The sequence below is a fragment of the Papio anubis genome, chromosome 12, assembly GCF_008728515.1.
Source record: "Papio anubis isolate 15944 chromosome 12, Panubis1.0, whole genome shotgun sequence".
Taxonomy (NCBI): domain Eukaryota; kingdom Metazoa; phylum Chordata; class Mammalia; order Primates; family Cercopithecidae; genus Papio; species Papio anubis.
The window spans coordinates 101,634,784-101,650,226 of record NC_044987.1 but is presented as its reverse complement, the minus strand read 5'-3'; the positions used below and the strand labels follow the sequence as shown (position 1 = coordinate 101,650,226).

Sequence of the window (15,443 nt, the reverse complement as noted above, 5' to 3'; positions counted from 1 at the left end):
AGACTGTCTCAAAAAATAAAAATTAAAAAAAAAGAAAAAATAGTGACATGTATACTTTGTACTACTCTTTCAGTGTTCCTGTAAGATTGATAATTTTTCCAAATAAAAAGACAATAAGGAGGAAAATATATGCAAAATAAAGCTAAATGAAACTGTCTGAATCTGGAAGTGACCAATAATTTGCAAACTAATTGATCTGATCATCTTTAAGAGAAACAGCAAAATGTATTTCAATTCTCATGATTCACAATGCTATTTTAACTTACAGCAACTATAAATGTAGCACTTACCTTGTAAGACCACATTCGTAGTTTATGATCCTGACACAGAGCAAAGATGAAGGCATCATGCTCCACACAATGAACAGCAAGACTGAGGGGACGATCTGAAGGCGACTGGTCACCCCTAAAACATAAGACCCAGTTTTAGAGTTTTACTGCTGCAAAGTATCTCATCATTAAAATTTGCAATTCAAGAAATATAACAGAATTATAAATGTACACTCTTAGCAGAAGGACCAAGAGCTTATATGCTAGTATAAGACAACTACATTTCTATTTGGTTTATCACCAATTACTACAATAAAATTTAAAAGGCTCTACATAACAATGGAAGACTGTTTCCTTTTGTATTGTTTTCCTTTAACCATCAAAAACTTTCTACTTCTGATAATTTTACACGAAACTCGATTTGGGTAAGTCAGGGCAGAGCACCGAACTGGGTATTCTGAGAATATAAACAGTAGGCTGCTTTATGCTGTCAATGCATCCAATTGCAGATGAAATGGACTTGGGAGTATGGCTTTCCTCAGATGGAATCTGATTTTATTCTGACTGTTCTCCTTTCCAGTATAATGTTTGCCTTGGAATAAGACTGGAAACAATAACTGCCGACCAGTACAAAAAGATTAAATTCTTGGGCCCTTTAATTTACCTACCAGACACCACTCACCTGATGGCTGTTGGCATCCAGCCTGTAAGCAATCGTTGCATTACTGAACTCTGTTTCAGCTCCACAACTGACACCATACCTGCAATGATATCCAAGGCACCTCTTGAACACACTTTGAGAAACCCAAAGGCAAGAATGATGTAACCACGAACAAGGTCTTTATAATAGGCAACAGGCTTCTGTATTTCTGTACTAACAAAGTTTTAGGACGTAACTTTCCTACATATATCACACCTAAAATATTTTGAATCAGTATTAGATCCATAAAAATAGCATTTTTATACTTCCCGTGGAAATTTTTGCCTTTTACAGACAGTAACCCATATTGCCACCCAGCAGAATCACTTCATTCTTTCCAAAACAATCCCTAGGTACCTTTCCTGTGCCAGGCACAGTCCTAGATGGTGGTGACATAGCAGTAAACAAAACAAATTTTAAAACTCCTGTCCTCATGGAACTTATATTCCTTTAGGGGAAGGGGAGAAGCAGAGACAGTTAAATTAAGTAGAATGGCAGTAAGTCAGAAAAATAAGACACAAAAGGAGTACAGAGAATGCCAAGACATAGGGAGGGCAGGCAGGGACACTGCAATTTTGAAAAGGGTGGTCAGGGAAGGCCTCAACAAGGTGACATTGAGTAAAGACCTAAAGGAGCTGCGGGAATGAGCCAAGCTAGTAGTTGGTTATACCAAACGAATGCCTTGAAGTAGGGGTGTCCTGGCATATTCAAGGAATTGCAAGAAGGTATGTGGCTGGTGAAGAGGAGGGGAAGAGTGAACAGATGAAGGTAGAGAGACAGCAGTGGGTCACTCTAGGCCAGTGTAAGGACTCTGGGTTTATTCAGCATAACATGATATATTTAAAACCCAACTTAGGTCATGTTGGCCAGGTGCGGTGGCTCACGCCTGTAATCCCAGCACTTTGGGAGGCTGAGGCAGGCGGATCACTTGAGGTCAGGGGTTCGAGATCAACCTAGTCAATGTGGCAAAATGCCGTCTCTAACAAAAATTCAAAAATTAGCCAGGCGTGGTGGTGGGCACCTGTAATCCCAGCTACTTGGGAGGCCGAGACACAAGAATCACTTGAACCTGCGAGGTGGAGGTTGCAGTGAGCCAAGATGGCACCATTGCACTCCAGCCTGGGTGATAGTGAGACTGTCTCGAAAGAAAGGAAGGAGGCCAGGTGTGGTAGCTCACGCCAGTAATCCCAACACTTTGGGACGCCAAGGTGGGCAGATCGCAAGGTCAGGAGTTCGAGACCAGCCTGGCCAACATGGTGAAACCCTGTCTCTACTAAAAATACAAAAATTAGCTGGGCATGGTGGCAAATGCCTGTAATCCCAGCTGCTCAGGAGGCTGAGGCAGGAGAATCGCTTGAACCCAGGAGGCAGAGGTTGCAGTGAGCTGAGATCGCGCCACTGTACTCCAGCCTGGGCAACAGAGAGAGACTCCCTCAGGTGACCCGCCCGCCTTGGCCTCCCAGAGTGTTGGGATTACAGGTGTGAGCCACAGCGTCCGGCCCTTGGGTTTTAAATATATCAGTCCACCTGAGAAGTTTCTGAAGAGGGTTAAGGACAGATCTGGGGAGATATATATAAAGCTAATACAATAATCCAGGCAAGACATAGTGGCAATTTGGTGCAGGGTATTTAATGTCTTTGTTTCAATTAATTTAATTATAATGTTATAACGCCTCCATCTCAGGGTAGACAATTAGGCAACTCATCTCTACTATAGGATTTAGAATAGGCTGTCTTATACTTGTCTACTTGTTTTTCCATGCTCCAATATGCTTTATAGTTCCTTATCCACCGTATAAAAGTAAAGCATTAGGGACTCATTAGGCAAGCAATAATGAATGACCAGTTTCGGGGCAATAGAGATGCAATCCCTGCATTGGATGACGAGGTTGAACTTTCAAGGTCTGTTTCAATATTAACATTCCTTGTTTAAATCCATGCTCATTTCCCATTCTTACCAGGTATGTCATAAGGAGGTAGCTTAAGAACAAAGATTCCCCCAGAAGCACATGGTAAGGCAAACAGGGCCTCCCCATCACTGCTAAGCCAGGCTGTTGAGGCGGTGGAATTAGGAGATATTCCAGGTACTGCTGGAATTAATTGATAGTTGCAAGGATCTGTGAAATCAACTTTTCCAATGTCAGTGAATATTGACTGCATCTGACTTTCAACTATCAACTCCTGTTGGGTAATTAAAAAGAAGAATCTATTAAATCAAAATAACCAGAATTTTGCTCAGTTTCTCTCTATTGCTAAAAAAGTTTTTAAAGTAAAAAACTGTAAACTGTCAAGCTTAAGAAGAAAGTCATTCTTTTTAATGAAAACTAATTCTCAACTTAAAATGTATGCCTGATCATTTTAAGTGGTAGCTATCAAAGTATGCTTGGTGAGGGATAATGAGAATCCAAATTTCCTTCAATTCCAAAAGATATTGCTCCATCACTAAATTTGTGACACCCAGAGTAATTTGGGAAATAAAACATATTGCACTTAGCCAACTTACACTCCTATACATCCGGGAGGGGTGTGGTAAAAGTAACCTGTGCACTGTTTGATTGGTTAACATCAAGATTATCACATGATTCTGAGTCTCAGAGACATAAACCCCTCCAGGTAAAACACTGCAATTTTGGAATTTTAGGCGAACGGCATTATTCAACAGATTTATGTCCAGTGACTCCTCCATCAGCTCCAATGTATCTCCAGAGGTCTTCCTGTTGAAAAAGAGACATTTGTTTGAAAAGTTTATGCTTTTCTTTCTCACTGACTGTTGCACTGAAGTATACAAGAACAGTGTCCAAGTGAATTCACCAAATTTGAAAATTTTGGATAAACAGATTTGGAACACTTTTGTACTCCAAATCACATTATGCAAATTTATAAAAAACAGCATTACAAAATTCAAATTTCATTGTGATTCTGTTACATAGAGACATTTCCAAACTTGATAGGTCATTTATTTAGGACGATATTTTATGCAATTAAACTCTACTATAATAAATATTAACACCATACCCTGGCCATTGCTTGTAGTGGAATATGGCCTCCATATATACTACAGCATCTAACAAAACTAACCTTAATAATTGCGGTTATGTCCTGCTTCTATTACTTCTTAACCTGCGATTGCATGCGTGTGCACACACACACACACGCATAGCCTGTGTGTGCACACATACACACACACACACACAAATAGCAATTGTATACATGTGCTTACATGTATGTGCAAAAATATTACTAAAATAAATATTTTAATAATATAAAAATACCTTTGCAAATTGAACATATCAGGGTTAGTTTCTATACTGATAAGCTATTCTAACTTTTATTATTACTCCTCAAAAGGAGCTTTTTTCTTTTCCCCCACCCTTCCCAAAAGCTTGTTTATTAATTCCAGGTGAAGAGCAAGGCGCCACTGGCAGCCACAGATCTCACCGCTGCACGGGGTTTTAGAACTTCAGCCATAAAAATAGGCAGAATATTCCTTGATCATATTGGTGGTACCTGTCCATTTTCTTATGCAAACTGTGATACAATCCCGACCAACTGCTCAGAATTCATCTCCACGTGGTTCACAGGTGCCGCTTGCAGAGCACTTTTTTTTTTTTTTTGAGATGGAGTCTCGCTCTGTTGCCCAGGCTGGAGTGCAGTGGCCCGATCCCAGCTCACTGCAAGCTCCACCTCCCGGGTTTACGCCATTCTCCTGCCTCAGCCTCCCGAGTAGCTGGGACCACAGGCGCCCGCCACCTCGCCCGGCTAGTTTTTTATATTTTTTTTAGTAGAGATGGGGTTTCACCGTGTTAGCCAGGATGGTCTCGATCTCCTGACCTCGTGATCCGCCCGTCTTGGCCTCCCAAAGTGCTGGGATTACAGGCTTGAGCCACCACGCCCGGCCGAGTATTTCTTTTTAACAAGGTAGTGAACCTGCAGTACAATGAAGCTCAAGATTGGGTCATGGTCACTGGCCGCCACGTGGTTTGAGATGTGAGCTGAAAAACTGTAATAGCAAACTGGGATGGATCTATGAGTTTGCTACCGAAGACAGCCAGCGTTATAAGGAAGGCCATGTGATCCTGGAACGTGCTCTAGTTCAAGATTGAGGGCTCTGAGGAGTATGTACTATCTGATAACTGTTTTTTGTTTTTTTGTTTTTTTTTTTTTTGAGACAAGGTCTCACTCTGTCAGGCTGGGGTGCAGTGGTACAATCACAGCTCACTACAGCCTCGAACTCCTGGGCTCAGGCAATCCTCCCACCTTAACCTCCTGAGCACCTGGGACTACAGGCATGCACCACCACACCTGGCTAATTTTTGTATTTTTCAGTAGAGATGGGGTTTCACCAAGTTGGCCAGGCTGATCTTGAACTCCTGACCTCAAGTGATCCACCTGCCTCAGCCTCCCAAAGGGCTGGGATTACAGACTATCTGATAACTCTTGAAGAAGAAGAGATAAATTCATCTTTTCTCAGGTCTCCTTCGCTGAAAACAAAAATCTACTTACATACACCGTTACCTTAGTGTCAGAGTCAGAGTCATGAATGGCAGAACAAGAGGTTGTGCGAATCTAAGATGGAACCTTTTTTTTTTTTTAAGTTATGTATTTTCCATCCAATAGCAGTGTATATAGAGAATATTATGCGGATGCTGTTAATTTTTTCCCCTCTGTTTATATCTTGAGGCAGAAAAGTCTATCTGCAGCTACATGGTAGGCTATGTACGAAAAAAATTTCGGCTATTAGAGTGGAAAAGTGGAAATTTTGAAAGGAAAATATGTCAGAAGTATAGTTTTTAAATTCACGGGCTTCATTTTAAACTGTTTTTTTTTTTTTGAGACGGAGTCTCACTCTCTTGCCCAGGCTGGAGTGCAGTGGCACGATGTCAGCTTACTGCAAGCTCTGCCTCCTGGGTTCACGCCATTCTCCTGCCTCAGCCTCCCGAGTAGCTGGGACTACAGGCACCCGCCACCACACCTGGCTAATTTTTTGTATTTTTAGTAGAGACGGGGTTTCACCGTGTTAGCCAGGATGGTCTCGATCTCCTGACCTCATGATTCGCCCACCTTGGCCTTCCAATAAACTTTTTTTTTAAAAACCCAGTTATTTCACTTGATTTGCTAGCATCAGAGAAGAGCTCCAAATCTGTGCCCAGTGCTAAAGGCTCAGTGTTAGCATGGCTTGTGCTGGCCAGTGTGCCATTTTCTTGCTAGAAATGAACTGTAGCACTAGAGCCCATTCTTCCTTGTCAGTCTTGACACAAAGATGTCACCATTTCTAATTATTTGTCACTACATAATTGGTGTTGATAGGAAACTTTTTCTGAAATGGGTTAGAACTGCTGTCTTTTTCCATGTAACTTAAGCATAGTAATATAAATAAAGTAGTAACTGGAAAAAAAAAATAAAAAAGGAGCTTGTTATTAACAATGATGGTAAGTTCTGTGAGTGTAGCGATAGCCCCTATGTTCTTACAGCCCAAATATTAATACTGTTCCTCTAGGGAAAGCACGTGCATACACATTTGGATATCCTTAGACCCAGCAAAGTGCCTAGGACAGAGCTAGCATTCAATAAGTGCTTTTGATAAAATGCACGCAAACTAAAAAAAAAAAAAACTTTATTCAAACTCAAGTTGCAACAGAGGAGATAAAGCATTTTGCCCAAGGCCATTAGGTCTGACTTTAAATTCAGATTTAACCCTCCATCCAATGTCTACCTGACTCAGCACAGAAGCTGTTGTGTTACTTTAACAAGGATATTTCTTACTTTTGATTTCTAAGTATTTATCTTTAAAAATCACTAGTACATATTTACTCGTCTATGTCCTTGACTCAGTAGGTATGATCTGTCAAAGCCTGTTGCTTTCCTCTTCCTGACCCTGCTCCTTCTCTTCCATCTCTACGATTAAACTAGTACCCTCTTTGTGATCTACTGCAGGTTTATCCTTAGTACCTCTTCCTCAGCAGCACCAGCTGATACTTAGTGATTGTCAAAAGAGGCAGCTCTACTTCTTGCTGGGGTCACATCTTTCCTAGAATGATGAAATGAACTCTTTCTTGCAGAACAAACCAAGATGAAAAATTTAACCAATTAGTTTTATTTTTCCTCTTTTTAAATTTTTATTTTTTTAGAGGTGGGGTCTCACTGTGTTGCCCAGGCTGGTCTTGAACTTCTGGGCTCAAGTGATCCTCCCGCCTCAGCCTCCCAAAGTGCTGTGATTACAGACGTGAGCCACCACACCCAGCTAGTTTATTTTTCTTGACTTCTAGCTCCTAGTTTTATTGAATTTGCTCCTCTCGAGTAAATATATTCTTATGTTTTATTAAAATTATTCTAGGCCGGACGTGGTGGCTCAGGCCTATAATCCCAGCACTTTGGGAGGCTAAGGAGGGTGGATCACGAGGTCAGGGGATCGAGACCATCCTGGCTAACACAGTGAAACCCCGTCTCTACTAAAAAAAAAATTAGCCAGGCGTAGTGGTGGGCGCCTATAGTCCCAGCTACTAGGGAGGCTGAGGCAGGAGAACCGCTTGAACCCAGGAGGCAGAGTTTGCAGTGAGCTGAGATTGCGCCACTGCACTCCAGCCTGGGTGACAAAGTAAGATTCGGTTAAAAAAAAAAAAAAATTACTCTGACCATGTCTTTTTCCAAGCATCCCATCATCTCAAATTCCCTTCATTTTAATTAACTTCCTTTTTTCAAGTAGTTTCTAAAGTTTTTTTCCTCTCCTCCATTTTTTGAGACAGGGTCTTGCTCTGTCACCCATGCTGGAGTGTAGTGACACCATCTCGACTCACTACAACCTCCACCTACCAGTAAGGTTCAAGTGATCCTCCTACCTCAGCCTCCCAAGTAGCTGGGACTATGGGCTCGCATCACCATGTTCAGCTATTTTTCAAATGTTTTATATAGGGCCCCACTAGTTGCCCAGACTGGTCTTGAACTTCTGGGCTCAAGAACTTCCTGCCTCAGCCTCCCAAAAGTGAGGGATCACACCAGGCCTTTTTTCCTTCCTTTTCAGTGAATGTTCCCTTGACTAATGACAGGAGAAATCTTACCCAAAAAGTATCCCACCACAAATTCTTCTTTTACTGAAACTCAGCCTTTATTCCCAGAACTGTCATCTTTGAAATATCTAACTATTTTGGTTGCTTTTGATTCAGTTGACTTATCTTAACCATAACTGAGGAGAAAAAATATCTATGTTATGAATAAATCCAGGCTCTTCTTTTCATAGAGCTAAAAGAGTTTTTCGTTTGTTCTTTGAGACTGAGTCTCGCTCTGTCGCCCAGGCTGGAGTGCAGTGGTGCGATCTTGGCTCACTGCAACCTCCACCTCCCGGGTTCAAGCAATTCTCTGACCTCAGCCTCCTGAGTAGCTGGGATTACAGGCGCCCGCCATCATACTCGGCTAATTTTTGTATTTTTAGTAGAGACAGGGTTTCACCATGTTGGCCAGGCTGGTCTTGAACTCCTGACCTCAAGTGATCCACCCGCCTCAGCCTCCCAAAGTGCTGGGATTACAGGTGTGAGCCACCACGCATGGCCCTCTTACTTGATCTCTTAGCAGCATTCCACATACTTGACCTTGCCTTCCTTTTTAAACAGTCTCTTCTCATGAATCCTATGATACTACTCTCTCCCAGTTTTCCTCCCACATTCCTGTCCATTTCTTCTCCTTCTCCTTGACCTGACCCCTATATGCTAGATTTCCTCAAACCTTGATCCTGGATCATCTTCTCTCACTGTACACTTTCTCCCAAGGCACATCTTATCTACTCCCAAGGATGTAAGTACCTTTTCAGCGCTGATGATTTCCCAGAGCTACTTTGCTTCTGGTAACTCATGACATTAGCACAATTTTCTGGATCCTCAACTTCATCTCTGAATAATTCTTTCGCTTTCCTGCCTTATGGTTAAAGTTGGATCCTGAATCTCCCGTGAGGACAGTGACCCAAGTTTTCTCTACCATGCCCTTTGCAGTGGGGCCTCAAGGAGAACATACAGATGTCCTTGTTCCCCACTGGCATTCTAGGCCACTGTTCCTCCTCTGCTACCCGAATCACTCAGCTCTGAAGCTCACGGAATCAGATACCACCTGCTACCCATGCTCACTGCAGTTGATTTTAGCTCTTGGCCCACTGTCACTCTCTCCCACACTACTCTTGCCATAATTGTTAATGATTTCAGTATCAGGGCCAGGTATGGTGGCTCATGCCTACAATCCCAGCATTTTGGGAGGCCAAGACAGGAGGATTTCTTCAGCCCAAGAGTACAAGATCAGCCTGGGCAACACAGCAAAACTCTATCTTTACAAAATAAAAAAACTAGCCAGGCATGGTGATGCCCGCCTGCAATCTTAGCCACCTGGGAGGCTGAGATGGGAGGATCGATTGAGCCTAGGAGTTCAGGCTGCAGTAGGCCATGACTGTGCTACTGTACTCCAGCCTGGGTGACAGAGTGAAACTCTGACTCTAAAAAAACAAACAAACAAATGAACAAACAATATCCAATTATCCTAATACTCCACCTTCTCAGTTTCCCAAATTCCTTTCCTCTAGTGATTGCTCTCAACTGCATCTACTAGGTCATTCCCAACTGCACACAGATATATTAGTATATTTTCTCTATGTTCCTCCCTTTGCCCTCCAACTACCACGTGATTTCTCTGCTTCCCTTACAGCAATATACCTTGAAAGGGCTGTTCGATACTCACAATTCCTCTGCTCCCTTTCTCTCTTGAACCCACTCCACTGAGGCTTTTGTAGGACTACTGCAGCAATTCCTGACCAGGTCACCAATGACCTCCATGATCCAAAGGCCAGTTTTCATTTTTCATCTTGCCTGGCTTAAATGCAACACTGTCAGTTTTTCACTCTCCTCCTCCTTGAAATATTTCCCTTAGCTTCTGGGATACCACATTCTTTGTTCAACTCTTACTTCACTTACTCCTTCTTGGGCTCCTTTGCTGGTTCCTCCTTTTTCTAAATGTTGGTGTGCCCCAGGGTTTAGTCCCAGACCGCTCTACTCAAGTGGCTCTCAACTGGAGGCGATTCTTCCTCACTCACCAGGATATTAAGCAATATCTAGAGATATTTTTGGTTACTGTAACTGGGGTAGAAGTGATCGTATAGATGTGCTATTGGTAGGCAGAGGGTAGAGGCCGGGAATGCTGTTTAACAACCTATCACATAAAGGACAGCCCCCCACAATGAAGACTTAGCTGACAATAATAGTGCAGAAGGTGAAAAATCCTAATTTATTCTCACTTTCTAGGTGATCTCATTCGGTAGAACAGCTTTACGCACCATCTAATGCCAACAATTTCACAATCTGTATCTTCAGCCCGACTTCACTCAACTCCTGACTACTATCTCAGCACTCACTTGGATATCTAACAGGCATTTCAGATTACAACTGTCCAAAACAGAACTCCTGCACTCACTGAACCTGAAGAAAACAAACAAAAGTACCTGCTTCACCTATACTTTTTTCCATCTCAATTAATGACATCTCCCTAATTTCCAATTGCTCAAGCCAAAAATCTAGGGCTCACCTCTGACTCTTTTCTTTCTGTATACCCCCCATCCAATGCAATAGTAATTCTAACAAATCCACCTTGAAAACATATCCACAATCAGAACATTTCTCACTGCCTCTGTCACTACCACCCTGATCTAAGCCACCATGTCTGAATTGCGGCACCAGCCTCCTAACTGGTCTCCCCACACCCACCCTTTCCCCCACCACACTCTATTCTCAAGACGGCAGTCAAAGCAATCCTTTAGAAACTCAGATCTTAGATCATGTCATCCTCTACTTAAATCTTCCACAGCTTCTTCTCATCTTACTCAGAGCAAAAGCTGAAGCTTAAAATAACCAACAAAGCCCTGATCTGGCCTTAAGCTATCTCTTTCTTATTATTCTACCCTTCGTTCACTCAGCTGCAGACTCCTGGCTCCTTTCCACTCTTTGAACACAACAAGCTCCTGCTTCAGGGTTCTTTGCACTTACTATTCCTTTTTCTTGGAGGGCTCCACCTGAAATACTCATTCCCCAGGTATCCTTTCTTCTGCTCAAATGTCAACTTACCCCTGGCTACCACCCTACATAAAACATTAACTGCCACAGGTATTCCTCTTCCCTCTTACGCTGTTCCCCTTTCCCTATTCCATTTATCAACTGACAAACTGTCAGAGGCATGTGAACCTGAATGACTCCATCTTGAATAGGAGTTGGGTAACATGAGACTGAAACCTACTGGGATGCATTCCCAGACAGTTAAGGCATTCTAAGTCACAGGATGAGATTAGGAGGTCGGCACAAAATACAGGTCATAAAGACCTTGCTGATAAAACAGGATGCAATAAAGGAGCAAGCCAAAACCCATCAAAACCAAAATGGTGACAAGGGTGACCTCTGGTTGCCCTCACTGCTACACTCCCACCAAGGCCATGACAGTTTACAAATGCCATGGCAACATCAGGAAGTTACCCTGTATGGTTTAAAAAGTGGAGGCATGAATAATCCATCCCTGTTTAGTATATGTTCAAGAAATAACCATAAAAATGGGCAACCAGCAGCCCTTGGGGCTACTGTGTCTATGGAGTAGCCATTCTTTTATTTATTTTTTTTCGAGATGGAGTTTCGTTCTTGTTGCCCAGGCTGGAGTGCAATGGTGCAATCTCAGCTCACTGCACCCTCCACCTCCTCGGTTCAAGCTATTCTCCTGCCTCAGCCTCCCAATTAGCTGGGATTACAGGCATGTGCCACCACGCCCAGCTAATTTTGTATTTTTAGTAGAGACAGGGTTTCACCATGTTGGTCAGGCTGGTCTCGAACTCCTGACCTCTCAAACTCCTGACCTCAGGTGATCCACCTGCCTCGGCCTCCTAAAGTACTGGGATTACAGGCGTGAGCCACCACACCTGGCCTCCTTTACTTTCTTAATAAACTTGCTTTCACTTTGCACTGCGGACTTGCCCTGTATTCTTTCTTGTGTGAGATCTGAGAACCCTCCCTTGGGGCCTGGATCGGCACCCTTTTCCTGTAACAAAACTACATGTACTTGGCTTTTTTGTTTTTTTAGTTATTGTTGTTGTTGCCTATTTTCCTCCATGAGAGTAGGAACTTTGTTTTGTTCCCTGCTATATCCCTATTCCCTAAAAATGGACTGAAATATATTAGGCAAGCAAATTTCGTTTATTTCTTCCTGTTTTATAAAAGAGATGGGGTCTTACCCTGTTTCCCAAGCTGGAGTGCAGTGGCATGATCAGATCCTCCCGCCTCAGCCTCCTGAGTGGTTAAGATGAAAGGCACATGCCACCCCGCCTGGCTAATTTTTAAAAATCAGGCCGGACATGGTGGCTCCGCCTGTAATCCCAGCAACTTGGGAGGCCGAGAATGGGGCGCTGCTTGAGTCCGGCAGTCCAAGACCAGCCTGGGCAACCAGGCAAAACCCCATCTCTACAAAAACAAATAGAAAAATCAGCTGGGCATGGTGGCACATACCTGTAATTCCAGCTACTTGGGAGGCTGAGGTGGGAGGGTCACTTGAACCCAGGAGGCGGAGACTGCAGTGAGCCATGATTGCACCACTGCACTCCAGCCTGGACAATGGAGTCACCAGACTGTCTCTCAAAAAGAAAAGAAAAAAAAACAGAAAGAAAAAAGAAAAAAAATTGTAGAAATGGGGTCTTGAACTCCTGGCCTCAAGAGATCCTCCCACCTCAGCCCCCCAAAGTGCTGGGATTACAGGTGTGAGCCACTGTGCCCAGCCAAAATATTTAATTAAATGAAATTTGTATCTCTAACGTAAAGTCTCTCTTTTGAGCCTTAGACCTGTAAATTTCAATGCCTACTTGACATTTCCAAAGGGCTGCTCCCCAGGTACTTCAAATTTACTATGTCCAACAGAATTATTCATATCTTTCCAAAATCCATCTTCTATGGATCTCTGTAAATGGCAACCCCTCCCCACTCACATCTGGTTAGTCACATGAGACACTAGGGAGCTGTCCTTGTTCTCTCCTTTTCTTTTACCATCCCTTACCCCATATTCAATCCACCACCAAGTCCTAGTGAATCTATCTTCCAAAGGTATCTTGAATCCATCTACTTTTCTATTTCTAGTCATTCCCACAATTGAACCACCAGCAACCCTTACTTGGGCCATCATAAAAGCAAACTTTTTTTTGCATTATACCCATCTAATCCAAATCCACTTTCCACAAAGTAGACTGAGATCTTCTAAAAATACATTTTAAAAAATTTAGATTCAGGGGTACATGTGCAGGTTTGTTACATGAATATATTGTGTATATATTCCTATCTACATGAGGTTTGGGCTTCTAATGATCCTGCCGCCCAAGTTGTGAACACAGTAACTGATAGGTTTTCCAACCTCTGCTCCCCCGCTCCTTTTGGAATCCCCAGTGTTAACTGTTCCCATCCAAAAATGCAATTTTGATGTTAGTAACTCTTTAAAAACCTATTCCATTATTACTCAATGTACTTAGGATAAAATCCAAAAATCCTTAAAAATGGCCTAAGGGTCCCTCATGGTCCGAGTCCTGCCTACCTCTCCAGCCTCAGTATCTCACATTACTTTCTGTTTTACCCACTGCACTTAAGCCACACAGATCTTTGGTCAGTTCCAAACCTGCCACATTCTTTCCACTTTGTGACCTTTGCATATGGTGATCCTGCTTGCTGGACTCCTCTCTGTCCACTCCCCATGCCTGGCTAACCTCGTGTCCTTTAGATCTCAGGGTAACTGTGAAAGCCTTTTCCTGCCCCACTAATAACATTTGGTCCTTTCATTAGCCTCTCGTAACCCCTATATTTTTCCTCTAGGGCAAGTTTTCCTCCACAAAATTTCCCCATGAAAAGTGAGTCCACAACTATTCTGACATTGCTACAACGTCTTGCATGATGAAGATGGCAGTTTTGTTCATTTCGTCCTGGTACCTAGCACAATGCCTGACATATTGAAGCTCGAACATATTTGTTCAATGAAGGAAGCTGTAAAGCACTATAAAAACATAATGGGTTCATGTTTAAAACTAGTCTTATGGGCTTTATACCCCCAAGCTACATTCCCTCTGCTTTTGGTGTTGCTTGGTGTGTGTGTGTGTATTGGTGGGGGGGAAGGTAAACTCTTCTAGAACTGTGTCTCAGTTTTCCCGACTCTGATACGAACTGAAAAAAAAAAACTTTCTCTTTCCCTAAGTGTCGATTACCGCTTCTAGAATAGCACTTTGGGAACAGCAACTAAAATTTACACACCAAACCCTACCTTCCAGGGGAGTTTGGCGAACCACAGCACTTACCAATGAATGAACCTGTTTCTGGTTACGGAGAACAACTTGCCACTCTCCACATAGTAAAAGCCTCCCGCGCTCTCACTGTATTTTACGGCGCCAGCCACGGCATTTGCGGTCCCTGCAAAATGAACGTGGTCAGCCTGCACACGCGTCTTCTGAGAAATGACAGGGACTAAGGGACCTGATAAAGCAGAGGGTGACAGACTGACAACCCATACAAAGAAAAGAGGAAAACGTCGGACATCAAGGAATCTCTGATCCCGGGGCTGGAGGCATGTGGACTCAGGAGGATGAACCCAGGAGTCAGAGACCCTAGGACCCATGAGAGGAGCCCGAGGGGACAGATCGGATCGCGCCCTCCCTGGCCACTTCCGTACCAATGCTGCAGACTGTGAATTCCCGAAAGTGCCTCGGCCTTTCGCGCTCAGCCCCGCTTAGCTCCACGAAGCTTCGTTCCAGGGATCCCGCCGCCGCCATCTTCCCGCCGTCGCCGCGATGCCCGACGGGACAAAGGCAGGGCCGCGCGGCCGCCGTCACTTCCGGGGGCGGGGCGGGCGGAGCTGCGGACGGGTGAAGCATCCCGGGAGCAGAAAGGGGGCTCCGGTCCTTCGTTGCCGGGCTTCCACCGGGAGAATGAGGATGGGCAGCGGGGAATCCAGAAGAGAAGCGGGCAGGGGAGGCCGACTGTATCTGCTGGAATCTTCGAGTGGCCGGCTGGAACGCCTCCGGAGGGCGGTGCCCTTTTCTCAGCGGCCGCAGGGCAGGGGGCGGGACCGGGTTTGTTTCTGTTTCCAAAACGCGGGGCTCAGTCTCCCAGGAGGGGCGAGGTCCGGGGAAGTCCAGCCTTTGGGCGTCCTCTGCCGGATCCCGGGTGTTTGGTCACCTCTCCCTCGGTTATGGTGTCCGTCTGTAAATCTTTGCCGATCCTCCCTTCGCTCTTTAGTGGCGACACTTGGGTTGGCGGGGTGAGGAAGGGGTAGTGAGGGAAGGGCCTTTGGTTTTGGTCTTTTTTCCCCCCAAGAGACTGTATTCGTGTATTCCTGTATAATGAAACGTAATGTGGTAAACCTTGATGCTGCCACCTGCTGAGGTTACCTGAGTGCTACTCACTTGGATACGTGAAAAGAATTTGCCATTCATTCCAACCGTGATC

At 44.0% G+C, this 15,443-nt stretch overlaps 1 protein-coding gene across 3 annotated transcripts in view; it reads right to left on the bottom strand.

The window, feature by feature from the left end:
* Window positions 1–14,993, bottom strand: part of NUP160 (nucleoporin 160) — a 71,266-nt gene extending 56,273 nt beyond the window's left edge. Inside the window, exons 1-6 of one of the 3 annotated variants that reach the window (XM_003909910.5) lie at window positions 14,668–14,993; window positions 14,297–14,408; window positions 3,473–3,683; window positions 2,928–3,150; window positions 952–1,030; window positions 291–405 (exon numbers count right to left, since the gene is read on the bottom strand). In XM_003909910.5, the coding sequence (XP_003909959.1) occupies window positions 291–405; window positions 952–1,030; window positions 2,928–3,150; window positions 3,473–3,683; window positions 14,297–14,408; window positions 14,668–14,869 (942 nt within the window). In that variant the 5' untranslated portion in view covers window positions 14,870–14,993. Of the gene's footprint in view, window positions 1–290; window positions 406–951; window positions 1,031–2,927; window positions 3,151–3,472; window positions 3,684–14,296; window positions 14,409–14,667 lie in introns of those variants that run through there. The other 2 variants (XM_021925784.2, XM_021925785.2) reach the window with 2 other exon arrangements.
* Between the last annotated feature and the right edge of the window lie 450 nt (window positions 14,994–15,443).